Source organism: Hemiscyllium ocellatum, chromosome 10, assembly GCF_020745735.1.
Source record: "Hemiscyllium ocellatum isolate sHemOce1 chromosome 10, sHemOce1.pat.X.cur, whole genome shotgun sequence".
Classification (NCBI taxonomy): domain Eukaryota; kingdom Metazoa; phylum Chordata; class Chondrichthyes; order Orectolobiformes; family Hemiscylliidae; genus Hemiscyllium; species Hemiscyllium ocellatum.
In genome coordinates, this window is record NC_083410.1 from 66,674,527 (window position 1) to 66,688,709 (window position 14,183).

Here is a 14,183-nt window from a genome sequence, read left to right on the forward strand (position 1 = left end):
TGATTGAAGAAGTAAGCTTGGTGGTGGAAGCGGAGGAAGAAAAGTTCAATGAAACAACAGGTACGGATTTCATTGACCCAGGAAATGATTGTTCATCCTCAGTGAGGGGGCGGTCTGGGGGCATGTTAAAAATGTAGCAAGGCTGGGGGCTGAGTGTGTAGAGCTGGAGTTGGGGTGGAGACTGTCCTTGGAGTGGAACTGGTCATGTGATTGTTGATGATGTCACTGGAGGACGTGGTGGCAGGGGAGTGGAACTGGTGCGTTTGGAGGCACCGGTGGGGGCGCAAGTGTCATTCTGGGTGGTGTTTGTAGAAGTGGTGTCTTAGGTAGTGGCATTCTCAGTGATGGTTGCGGAGGCGACATGGTAGACGAAGTTTCAGGAAGTGATGTCAGCAGGAGTGGAAGTGCCATGTTTGATGGCAATAGCAGGGGCAGAAGTGGGATGTGTGGCAGCATAAGGGTGTTTTGAGTGTGTGCAGGGGTGGCATGGTTGTCGGTGTTCTGGTGAGTGACATCAGTGGGGGTGGAAGTGGCATTGGCGGTGGCAACCATGGGTTGGAAGTGATGTGGCGGGCAGCGTCTGTGGAGGTTTCAGTGGCAGACTTTCAATGGCGATTATGGAAGTGATATGGTTGGCGGTGGATGTGGTCTGTGGGATGGCAGAAGTGTTGTCATCATTTGCAGCAGTGGTAGTGGCTGTAGCTGTGGCAGTGGTAGTGGCTGTAGCTGTGGCAGTGGTAGTGGCTGTAGCAGCTGCATGGTTAATGGTGCCTGACCGGTTCCAGATGGGAGGGGAAGAGTCTGGTGTGCTCAAGGTATCTTGGGTTTGGAGGTAAGTAGGTGAGAGTTTGGTGTACTTAAGTTCTTTGATGTCTGATAAGCTGGAGAAAAAGTGTTTGTTGAGTGTGTGGATTCTTCTCAGGATGACGAATAGCAGAGGTCCTTTGCAGGTCTGGGAGGGTATGGCCCTGAGCTGGGGCAGGGCTGATTGCAGGGAGAGTAGGCAGCGACACATGGCTGCGAACTTGGAGTGGAGGATCCAGAGAGAGAACTGTTTTTGGAAGCTTTGAATTTGCTGTAGGTAGTGGTTGTCCCAGCCAGGTCCAAACTGAGATGGTCTGAATGTTGTATGGCGTCCATGGGGGAGAAGGCAGTTGCGTAGTTGGATATCCAATCCCTATACACATCTATCCCCCATGGTGAAGGCCTCCAAGCCCTCTGCTTCTTCCTGTCCCGCCAACCCAACCAGTACCCATCCACCGACACACTCATTTGACATAACTAGTCCCCACATTCAACAACTTCTCCTTCAAATCCTCCCATTTCCTTCAGACCAAAGGGGTAGCCAGTTATGCCTGTCTCTTCGTAGGATACGTGTGACAGTCCATCTTCTGCAGTAATACCCCGAAACTAACCCCACCCTTTCCTCTGCGACATTGATGACTGTATCGGAGCCACCTCATGCTCCCATGAGAAGGTTGAACATTTCATCAATTTCATTAACACCTTCCACCCTGACCTTAAGCTCACATGGACCATCTCGGACACCTCCCTTCTCTTCCTGGACCTCTCCATCTCTATCTTTGGCAACCAACTCAATATGGACATCTATTTCAAACCCACCAACTCCCACAGCTAATGTAACTACACCTCCTCCACCGCCACCTCATGAAAACGTGATACCTCACTCCCAATTCCTTCGCCTCTGCTGGATCTGCTCCAAGGAGGAGCAATTCCACTCCAAGATATCCCAGATGTCTTCCTATTTCAAGGACCACAATTTTCTCTCCCAAGCAATCAACAATACTCTCTAGCGTATCTCCTCTACTTCCTGCACCTCCACCCTTGACCCCCACCCCTTCAAATGCAACAAGGATAGAACCTGACTGGTCCTCACCTTCCACCCCACTAATCTCTGAATACACATTATCCTCCATCAATTCCCCACCACCAGAGATATATTTCCCTCTCCAGCCCTAGCTGTATTCCAAAGAGACCATTCCGTCTGTGACTCCCTCGTTAGGTCCATGCCCCACCAACCCATCCTCCACATGGCACTTTCCCTAGTCATCACAAGAGGTGTAAAACCTGTGCCAACACCTCCCTCCTCACCTCTGTCCAAGGCCCAAAAGGATCTTTTCACATCCGGCAGGGATTTTCCTGCACTTTACCCACCTCATGTACTGTGTTCATTGCTCTCGATTTGGTCTCCTCTACACTGGAAGACAGGATACCAACTTGCAGAGCATTTCAGGGAACATCTCTGGGGGACACACACCAAACAACCCCCCCCCCACCCCTCCCCATCTTGTAGCTGACCACTTCAACTCCCCCTCCCACTCCCCCAAGGACATGCAACTCCTGGGTCTCCTCCACTGCCAAATCCAAGCCACACGACAATTGGAAGAAGCATGCCTCATGTTCTGCCTTGGGACCCTTCAACCACACAGCATCAACATCGACTTCACTAGTTTCCAAATCACTCCACCCCCACCTCATCCCAGATCCAACCCTCCAACTCTGCACCACCCTCTTGACCTGTCCTCCTTGTCCACCTTCCTTCCCAGTCATCCGCTCCACGCTCCCCACTGACCTATTTAATTAGCCCCCATCTGCATCTGCTTATCACTTTCCCAGTTACCTTCCCCCTTGGCCCTGCCTCAAACCCCCTTATTTATCTCTCAGTTCCCTTCCCCCTCCACATTCTACTCTCCTGCTCCCTGGATGCTACCTCACCTGCTTTGCTTTTTCAGTGCCACACGTTTTGACTCAAATGACTGCATTATATTACAGCAATAAGTAGACTTCATTGTTTTGGAATGAGCAGTGCTCATGGAATGTGTCAAATAGAGAGTCATAGAGCTTTATAGCATGAAAACAGATCCTTCGGGCCAACTTGTTCATGCCTACCAGATATCCTAAACTAATCAAGTCCCATTTGCCAGCATTTGGCCCTCTAATCCTCTCTTATTTACATACCCATCAAGATGCCTTTTAAATGTTGCAATTGTACCAGTCTCCACCACTTTCTCAGGCAGCTCATTCCACACACGGAGCATTCTCTATGTGAAAAGGTCCCTCAGGTCTCGTTTAATCTTCCCTCTCACCACAAACCTGTGCCCTCTAGTTTTGAACCCCCACCCACCTCAGGAAAAGACCTTTGCCATTCACCTTATTCATACCACTCATGATTTTATAAACCTCTGTAAGGCTACCCTTCAGCCACCAACGCTCCAGAGAAAATAGACTCTCCCTGTTGCTCAAACCCTCTGAACTTGGCATCATCCTTTTAAATCTTTTCAGAATCTTTCACTTTTTACAACATCCTTCCTATAGCAGGGACACCAAAACTGAATGCAGCATTCCAAAGGTGGCCTAACCAATGTCTTGTACAGCCAGAACATGACCTCCCAACTCCAATACCCAATGCACATGCCAATGCAGGCAAGCATTTCAAATGTCTTCTTCACTATGCTGTCTACCTGGGACTCCACTTTCAAGGAACTGTGAATCTGCACTACAAATCCTCTTTGTTCAGCAACACTACCCAGGACCTTACCATTAAATGTATAAGTCCTGCCTTTTCAAAATTCAGCACCTCACATTTATCTAAATTAAAATCTATTTGTTGAGGAAGGGTCACCAGACCCAAAATATTCACTCTGAGGTTTTGGCACAGATGCTGACAGACTTGGTGAGCTTTTCCAGCAACCTCTGTTTTTGTTCCATCTGCCACTCCTTGGCCCACTGGCCCATTTGATCAAGATCCCATTGTACTCTGAGGTAACCTTCTTCACTGTCCACTACACCTCCAATTTTGGTGTCATCTGGAAACGTACTAACCATACTTCCTATGTTCACATTCAAATCATTTATATAAGTGACGAAAAGCAGTGGACCCAGCACCAACCCTTGTAGCACACTGCTGATCACAGGCCTCCAGTCTGAAAAACAACCCTTCACCACCACCCTCTCTCTTCTTCCTTTTAGCCAGTTCTCTATCCAAATGGCTAATTCTCTGTGTACTCCATGAGATCTAACCTTGCTAACCAGTGTACCATGACGAAACCTCGTTGAATGCCATATTGAAGTACATATAGATCATGTCCACACTGTGCCTTCATCAATCCTCTTTCTCACTTCTTTAAAAGTATTTTACTTCAGTGTTAACTGTGGAGAAGGATATCAAGAATAGTTAACTTGGGGAAATAAAAATAGACAAAAATATCCATTTTATAGATGACTTGACCTAGTTAGTGAGGCCCAATTTCCCATGCACAAAGCCATGTTGATTATCCAAAATCAGTCCCTCCCTTTCCAAATACATCTAAACCCTGTCTCTCAGGATTCCTTCCAACAACTTGCCCACCACTGATGTCAGGTTCACTGGTCTATAGTTCTCTGGCTTTTCCTTACAATCTTCATAAGTAGTGGCACCACATTAACCAACCTCCAGTCTTCTGGCACCTCACCTGTGGCTATTGATGATACAAATATCTCAACAAGGGGCCCAGTAATCACTTCACTGGCTTACCACAGAGTTCTAAGGTACACCTGATCAAGCATTTATCCACCTTTATGCATTTAAGATGTCCAGCACCACCGTCTCTGTCATATAGACATTTTTCAATGTGTGGCTATTTATTTCCCCAAGTTCTCTATTTTTCATATCCTTCTCCACCATAAACATTGATGCAAAATACTTGTTCAGTATCTCCACATCTCCTGTGGTTCCATACATAGGTAGTGAATTTTCAGACTGTATCTCTGATAGTTCCCTACAGCAATATGTCCTGGACACAACAATGGGTGTTATTCCAGCCTATAAGGGCCCTATTCTCTCCCTAGTTACTCTTTTGTCCTTAATGTATTTATAGAAGCCCTTTTGATTCTCCTTAAGCTTATTTGCCAAAGTTATTTTATGCAGGTTTTTAAAAAATCCCTAATTTGTGAAAGGAGAACATTTCTGTATCATGTACTGAACATCAGCCAAGTTTTCTGAAAATTTAGAGATATAATTTAGAGTTAGAAGTATTGCTGGTAATATGGAGCTGATTAGTTTTCACAAGAGGTTGTGACAGCAAAAAAAGTCTTCATGTGAAGTACATGAGGAACAGAATATGGATGAAAAATAGATGGGTAGATCTTGGGGATCACCAGGAATATTGTGACAGGAGGAAAAGCCAATTCAATTGGATGGATAAGAATGGAATCAGAATAGTACTGCAACAATGGAGAAGCAATGGAGGAGAAAGGTGTGGTCAAGAATACCCAAGTTTGAAGATAGGTTTTGAAGGCTAAAGAGTGAAAGTTTACCTTTTTCACTGCCACATAAAATGTAATTTGTGAATTAGATAAGAGTTGTTCTGGCATTTATAGCAGGGACAGAAACAAGAAATGATGGATTCAAAAGTGGATTTCTGGAAAATATGAGAACAAACCTCAGTGTTGACAACACATTCCAGGAAAGGAAGAGAAATGGGACATTAGCGTACAACAATAGTGGGCTCAAGAGTTGGTTTTAAACAAAGGAGTACTGACATCTGATTTGATGGAGAGAGAAGTGTTAACAGTATTGGCTAAAGCAGGAGCTAAGAGGTTAGGTTTGGTGATCAGCAGCTTAGTACGAACATGATTAAGGGAGCAGGTGGTGTGTCTAATTGACAAGATAACCTCCAAGCAGGTTAGGGAGATAAGAAAGTAAGATGTGAGTTCTTAGCTAGGGCCGAGGGGAACATTCAGTGAAGTTCAACTAGATGGATGAATGACAATGGAAACAAGCCCATGAGGTCCTCACAATGATTATTGGGAGTGAGGATGGATAGGATGCAAGAAAGGTTTAAAGAAGATGATTTGCTGTAGAGAATATAAAATGTGAGATCATCGCCACATACCTAAGTGATCCTGTAACAGTAAACAGTTTTATCAAATGAGAACATAATCCAATAATGCTCACTAGGCAGTCAGTTCTGGAGGTGGTTGGCTGAGCGAGTTATTTGTCACATCTTTTCAAATCTATCTCCTTGGACTTAAAGGACTTAAGAGCAGGAATAGACCATTTGGTTTAAGGGTGTGGAGCGGAAGGTTTTACTGGGAGAATAGCCTCCAGAGAAAATAATGGTTTGCTGGGCAGTGGAGAGTAAAAGGCACTTACTATGACAAACTATTACAAACTCCTTACTGTTACAAGAGGAGATGCTTGAGCAAGGATCTAGCTGCAATATGGTGATAACTGCTAGATCAAATTTCTTCCCATTGTAAAGTTGAAGCTTGAAAATTACTGAAAGGAAATTTGTATATGTAAAGGTGGGAGGCAGTCAGGATTGTGAGAATAAAGGTATAGAGCGCTAAGAGATCAAAAAAGGTGTTGAATTGTAAGGAGCATGGAGTTGTAAGAGGAGGAGGAGGTGAGATGGGGAAGAGTTTTGAGAGAGGTTGTGGGTGGGAGGAATGCTGTGACAGTGGGAGGCAGTGTTGGAGAACAATCAGCAATACCTACTTCACCTACAGATTTGTGAGTTCTGATGGAAGCAGCAATGAGGTCTCATAGCTGATTTCATTAGGCTACATCCACTGAAACAAGGCAAGAAAAACATTGCATATAGGCGTATCAAGAAACCTCGGTTCCTTTACTAGGATAGTCTTATCTGAATTTCCACTTCACAGTTGTCATTGCTGACAAGGAGGACAGGGTGCTTGTGACCCTAAATGTTTCTCCCACATTTTGGGAACTCCTGCTCTATAAAGTTGAGACTTTGGAAGTGCCATTGTAATTAAGTTGAAGGATAGGCTTTTCCCCCCCAGAATAGCTGTAGGAGGAGGAAGTTTGGAGGGTGGAGGTTGGAATTAGAGGTGACTTGCTCAATAAAAAACAAAGAACTGCGGATGCTGTAAATCATAAACAAAAATAGAAATTGCTGGAAAAGCTCAGCATGTCTGGCAGCATCTAAGGAAATCAGAGTCAATGTTTTGGGTCGTGTGACCCTTCCTCAGAACTGAGGATAGCTAGGAAAATGTTGATTTATATGCAGAAGAAGGATGGGGGGAAGGAATTCTATATGTTTACAATCCTCTAGGTGAAATAATGCTTCCTCATCTTGGATCTAAGCCACATCCCTCTTATTTTAAATTGTATCCCTGGTTTTAGATTTCCTAAACTGGGAAAAGATCCTACCCAAATCTACCCTGTCTATTCCATTTCAGAATATTGTAGGTTTCATTCTTTGAAACTGTAGATAATACAAGTCCAGTTTGCCCAATCTCTTTTCATCAGATTGTCCCACCAATCTGGGAACAAGTCTGGTGAACCCTCATTGCCATTTCTCTATGGCAATAATATCTTTCATAAGGAAACCAAAACTTCTCACAATACTCCAAGTACAGTCTAACCAAGCTCTTATGCAACTGAGGCAAGACTTCACTATGCCTGTACTCACATCCACTTGCAGTAAAGGCAAAGGTTCCATCAGTCTTTCTGATCACTTGCTGCACCTCCATATTAACCTTCAGTGACTTATCAACAAGGACACCTAGGTCCCTTTGTCTACCAACATTTCCCAACTTCTTATCATTTAAGAAGTAATGTGAAGATCGGTTTCTCCTACCAAAGTGGATAACTTCACAACATGTTCCACATTCTATTCCATCTGCCATGTCCTTGTTTATTCATTAACCTTGTCCAAATCCTCCTGAAGCTGACTTACATCTTCCTAACAACACAAATTCCCACTTAGCTTTGCATCATCTGTAAATTAAGAAAAATTGCATTTCGTCCCCAACTCCAAATCATTGACAGATGTTGCAAACAGCTAGGTCCTGGTCCTTGCAGTACCCAACCAGTCATCGACTACCAACATGAGAAAGATCCATTTATTTCTATTCTCTATTTTCTGTCAATTAGCCAATCATTAATCCAGAACCTCATATGATTTAATCTTTTTAGAAAGCCTTATGTAGGGACTTCATCAAAAGCCTTTAGCTTCTAACACTTTCCCTGTGATAGATGGTAAGCTAATTGGCCTGTAATTTCCTACATTCTGTCTTCCTTTTTTTTGAATAAAGGAGTTACATTCATTATTTTCTAATCTAAATGAATTTTTTCTGAACTTAATAAATTTTGGAAAATTAATTTCAGTGCTTAACTATGTCACTGGCTACTTCTTTTAAGGCCTTAAGATGAAATATGTCAGGACCTTCGGACTTGTCAACTTACAGTCTGACAGTTTACTCAGTGTTACTTCCATGGTAATTGTAATTTTTCTTGAGTTCTTCCTTTCAATTCCTGATTTGTAGCTATTTCTGAGATGCTACTTGTATTCTCTGCAGTGATGACCAGCTGATTCGGTGCAAGGATCTGTTATCATGTGATTTGACATTTGTTACTAGGATATAGTGATAATACCAAGTGCGCAGACAAGATGTATGACATTGATAGCACTATCTCTCGAACCAACACCAACAAACTGTCACCACAATTAAATTGGATGTGTTGTTCAAATGCCTGTTTAGAGAATTCCCAAAACTTTCTTCTAAGATGAAATGCAGAATAGATGTCACAACAGAAGTAGGCAATAAAATAATATAAAGACATTCTGAAGGCTACCAAATTGAAACCTTGGGAAGGCATAGTTACTGACAAGGCAAAATAGTGCCATGTCTGTCAGCTCAATTTGAATTGATTCGAACTGCCTTTTCCTCTATTAGCACAACTATAACAACTGACAGTCATCCATCAGTTTGATGGGAGACACCATTATTAGCACTATCATCGTTATTAGATCTGTGATTGGTGGGATAACTGGCTAAATGCAGCAGATATTGAAGGCTCTTGCCCTGAGAGGCAAGCATCACAGATAACATAACCTGAATGCTACTTTGTAAGCTGCTCTCTACTTCTTCCCTTATTCTTTCCAGATTGGTACAGTTAGTAGCCCTCTCATAATTGTGGTTCAAGTCCATACCTAGGAATTAAATGCCAATTTCTAAAAATTTGATTTGATTTATTACTGTCACATGTACCTACTTCCGGTTCCAGTACAATACTGAAGGAAAGTTGCATTGTTGGTGTAACTTTCAGATCAAGGTTAAGTCAAGTCTGCGCGCTTACCCTCTCACATCATTGCAAAAAGTACTTTGGCACTGTTTAGAAAATGAACAACATAGTTATCCCCAGTCTATCGGCAAGTAGTTATTCCTCAATAGAAACATATAAATATCACAAAAACAAATGACCTGATCAGTAAGCTTTGCAAGGTCAGGAAGGACAGATCACATTTGGAGTGAAACCCAGCCCAATTTTTAAGATCCTTTTAAATTAGTTAAACTAAAGCACAGCAGAAAACAGAGTGACATCACAGGAAAATCATTTGTTCACTAGCTACCATTTTAACGATTTACTATAGGTAACTTTCAGATTGACGACAAAGTGGGGAAATATTTACAGATTATAAACTAAAAGACCAGTAGGATGTATTTAAAACATCATGTTAAAAACTACGTAAATAAAATAGAGATTGCCATGCCATGCATGATGTGGGAACTGATGGACTCCATTGTGGTTCATAGTGAGCTCATCTGTACGATGTGTTTCTTGCTTTAGATACTTCAGCTTAGAGTTCATGAGCTGGAGTCTGAGCTTCAAATACTGTGGCACATCAGGGAGGGGGAAAGTTATTTGGACTCTGTTTTAGGAGGCAGTCACACCTCTTTGGTTAACTACCTCAAATTTGGTCAGTGGTCAGAGACAGGAGGGCATGACTATGACCAAGGCAGGTAGAGGTATCTAGGCGGTAGTGCTGTAGGAGCCTCAGACCTTGAGCTTTGCGATTCTTGCTTCCTCGGCGGCTGAGAGTGGGAAATGTAGAAGGATGGGTACATGCGTAGGAAAGGTTTAGGGGGATATGGGCCCAATGCCAGCTGTTGGGACTAGATTAATTAGGATATCTGGTCAGCATAGACAAATTGGACCGAAGAGTCTATGTTGCACATCTCTATGATTTTATCAGAAAACTGACCATAGCCCCCATGGTGGATGGAGCCATGCAAGATTGGGGAAAAAAGAGAAATGCAATTATAATCAAGAATAATGTAGTCAGAGAATAGACAATGTTCTCTGTGGTCAGCTTTGAGAGTCCTGAAAGTAATGTTGTCTGCCTGGTGCAGGTTCAGGACATTTCATCTGAAATACAGAGGAACCAGGAGTGAGGGGGGAAAGATCCCAATTATTGTGATACCAACAATGTAGGCTGAAAGAGGAAAGAGGTTCTGCCGAGGGAATATGGGGCTGAATTAGAAAGCAGAGCCAAAAGTTAATGATTTCTAGATTATTAACTGAGTTATGACCAATTGTCATAGATCAACAAGACTAAAGAGATAAATACATGACTCAAAGAAATTATAAACAAAAAATATAAAATTGAAAGTAAAGGAAACAATAGGATTATAGGTTAGTGATGGGTTTGATTGCTACCAGAAAATAAAAGTACAGAATGTATGGATGACTGATTGTATCAAGGAGCTATAAACACGTCGGGAAAATCAATAAGAGAACAGATTTAAAGATTTTTATTCTTACTGCACAATGCATTTTGAATAATGTAGACAAACTTCAGGGTAAATTAATATGATCTCATTGCCAATACAGAAACATGGCTACAAGGAGACTAAAACTGGGTACTTGATATTCAGGAATATTTATCCTTTTGGAGAGACAGAGGTGATGGAAAAGGTGGTGGGGTAGCACTATTAATAAGAAATTAAATGAAGACACTTGTGCCAGATGATGTAGTGTCCATTTGGGCAGAAGTAAAAAAAATGAAAAAAATTCATTGGTAGGAGAAAATGTATAGCCCCCCCCCCCCCCCCCCACCCCCCCAGAAGCCACTCTGTGGGAAAGGCTATAAATCAAAAAATAATAGGAGCATGTAAAAAGAATAGTCCAATAACTAAGGGTGACTTTAATCTTCTTGCTGATTAGGTTAATTAAATTAGAAGGGTAACTATGACAATGAATTTATAGACTGCATTAGGGATAGTTTTCAAGAACAATATGTCATGGACCCAACCAGAGAATGGTCTATCCTGGATCTGGTAATGGATAATGAGACAGATAATAAATTACTTTTGAGTAAAGATCACTCAGGAGGTAGTGATCATAGCATGATAGAATTTAATATTCAGTTCGAGAGTGAGCAATTTGGGTCAGAAACAATTGTGTTTAACTTAAATAAAGGGAATTACAATGAAATGAGGACAGAGTTAGCTAAAGTAAAATATGGCAGATAGATTAGCAGGAATGACAGTAAGCAAGTAATGGCAAACGTTTAAACAGGTGGTTCAGGACTCTCAGCAAAAATATATCCCAATAAGGAGGAAGATTCTAAGATAGTGATAAATCAACCAAGACTAACAAAGGAATATAAGGAGAGTATTAAGTTGAAATAAAAAGTATACAGGAACACCAAAGTCAGATAGTAGCTCTGAAGCCTGGGATACATTCAGAAACCAGCAAAGGAAGACTAAAAAGATAATAAAAATAGAGAAAATAACAACAAGGGCAAACCAGTGAGGAAAAAAACCTGACAATAGAGTTTCTCTAAATATATAAAAAGGAAGACTGAGTCAAAGTGACATAAGCCCCTTGACAATGAATCTAGGGAAATAGCTTTGAGGAAAAGGAAATGGCAGTGGAGTTAAACGTATATTTTGCATCAGTTTTTATGGTGGAAGATACTGCAAACATTCCATTAGTGGAGAGAAAATGGAGAAGGAAAACATATGAAAGAATACCATCACCATCACTAGGCAGATAAGACCCATGGCCCTGATGGCTTGCCTCCTATGATCATAAAAGAGGTACCTAAGAGTTAGTGGATGCGTTGATTTAAATTTGCAAATATTGTTGGATTGTGGATAAGAACTAGAGGATTGGAAAACTGTGAAAGGGACAGATGTATTCAAAAAGGGAAAGAGGTAAAAAGTGGGTAACTATCACCTGATTAGCCAAAAGTCCACTGTTGGAAAAATATTGCAATCAATTAAGGAGGTAAAGCAGAACATTTAGATAAACATAATCTAATTAAGCAGAAACATCGTGGCTTCATGAAAGGGAAATAGTATCTGACTAATTTATTGGATTTTTCAAGGAAGTCTCAACTGGAGTGAATACAGGGGAACCAGTAGATGTGTTGCATTTGGATTTCTAAAGGCATTCAACAAGGTACCTCACAAAAGATTAAGTCACAAGAGCCCACAGTGTTGGAGGTAGTACATTGGTATGAAAGAAAATCAGCTCAGCTGCAGGAAACAGCACGTGGGAATAAGGGGTTTTTTTTAGTTGCATTCCACATGGACTGCAATAATTTACAATGTATATTAATAACATGAAGGAAGGAAGTGACTATACTGCAGCCAAATTTGTATTCAACACTAAAAAAGGTGGAAGGCAGGTCGTGAAAGGGTACAAACAATTTAAAGAGGTATTTTCACAGGTTAACTAAGTGTACAAAATGTTGGCAAATGGAGTATGTGAGGAAATATGAAGTTGTTCATTTTGGAAAAGAGGACAAAACAATGGAGCATAATTTAAATGGAGCAAAACTGCAGAAAGCTGCAACACAAAGGGAGTTGAGGGGTATTTGTGAACAAAACACAGAAAGCTAGCACACAGGTGCAGCAGGTAATCAGGAAGGGTATTGAAATGTTGGCCCTTATTTCAAAAGGGGGTACAGTATAGGAGTAGACAAATCTAACTGCAACTGCACAAGGTGTTGGTGAGACCATATCTGGAATACTATGAGTAGCTTTGGTCTCTTTATTTAACAAAAAATATCATTTTATTGAGGATAGTCTCCAGAAGGTTCACTAGGATGATTCCTGGTAGGGAGGGATATCTTACGAACAAATGTTAAACAGACTGGGACTCTACTCACTGAATTTTAGAATAATGAATGGTGATCTCATGGAAAACATAGAGAATTATTAAGGAGCTTGATAGGATAAATGTTGAGAGGATGTTTCCTCTCATGGGAGAGTCTAGAATCAGAGGGTATAGTCTCAGAATAAAATAGTACCAATATAATAGATGAGGAGGAATTCCTTTTCTCAGAAGTTTGAGTGTCTTTGGAACTCCTTGTCACAGAGAGCTGTGGGGCAGATGATATTTTCTGTTATTTTTCTCAGATGGTGCCCTCTGAGAAAAATAACAGGAAATGACATCGCCCCCAAGGAAATCTAAACACATAAACAGAAAGCGGAATATAACACCAGCACATGATATTACCTAGTATGGTGACTAAAGATCTGAATACTAATCTTCCAGCTCAGCAAGCAAACTTATATCCAGAACGTCAACCTGAGCTACATATCTTCTAAAACCTCACTTACAACATTACCATTAATTAATTCACTTTCCAACATGCTTCAATTCATTTCAAAAGTACCTTGCTGGATGCAAAACATTTTAATACACCTGAGATTTCAACTGACAGAGCAGTAAAGCATTTAGTTTTACTGTTTCTTGATTGAGAATTTGAAATAGCAAAGCTTTCTTATGGTATATTACAATGTGCAGCAATGGAAAAGCTTTTGGGTTGTTACTGTAAATTCCACTATTCTGTCAACTTCAAAATATCTTAGAAACTGACCTCAGAGCATCCTTAATAGTTAATTCTGACTCTCTGTTTCTGAAGCAAAAGAAACCATTAAAATCAGATTCTCTCCATTTTAAGTTCCCCTGAACCCAAATGATAGAATTGTAAGGATGCATGTTGAACAACTACAGAAATTTTCCTGAGGGATACAAATAGGAATTTGTAGAAGCGTGGATCTCTTGTTCTTACAGAAGGCTAAATGTTCACAAACAGTCATACAGCTGATAATACCTTTGAAGAGTGTACCTACGATGGTATTGGAAATGCATTTGTTTTCTGCATTTCACTGATCAACTACCATTCTCCTTTAAATCAGAACTTCTAGTTCAACTCCATCAACAGGTTGGGGTTAGCAGCCCTTCCACTTTTGATGAAAGTCTTGGGGATGAATTAGGGTTTTAGAAATTGGATAATGGAAGTTTAGTGTGAGAAAGAAACTAGGCAATTGGCACTTAGTGAGAAAGGGAGACTAGAGAATCAAGGATTAAAGAGCAAGCAAAATCGTCAAAATATATAACATAGAAACAAGTCTTT

At 41.2% G+C, this 14,183-nt stretch overlaps 1 protein-coding gene across 1 annotated transcript in view; it reads left to right on the forward strand.

The window, feature by feature from the left end:
* The first annotated feature begins 617 nt into the window (after positions 1 to 617).
* Positions 618 to 14,183, forward strand: part of LOC132819562 (chitin synthase chs-2-like) — a 96,692-nt gene continuing 83,126 nt past the window's right edge. Inside the window, exon 1 of the mRNA XM_060831131.1 lies at positions 618 to 815. Coding sequence (XP_060687114.1) covers positions 618 to 815 — 198 coding nt within the window. The remainder of the gene's footprint in view (positions 816 to 14,183) is intronic.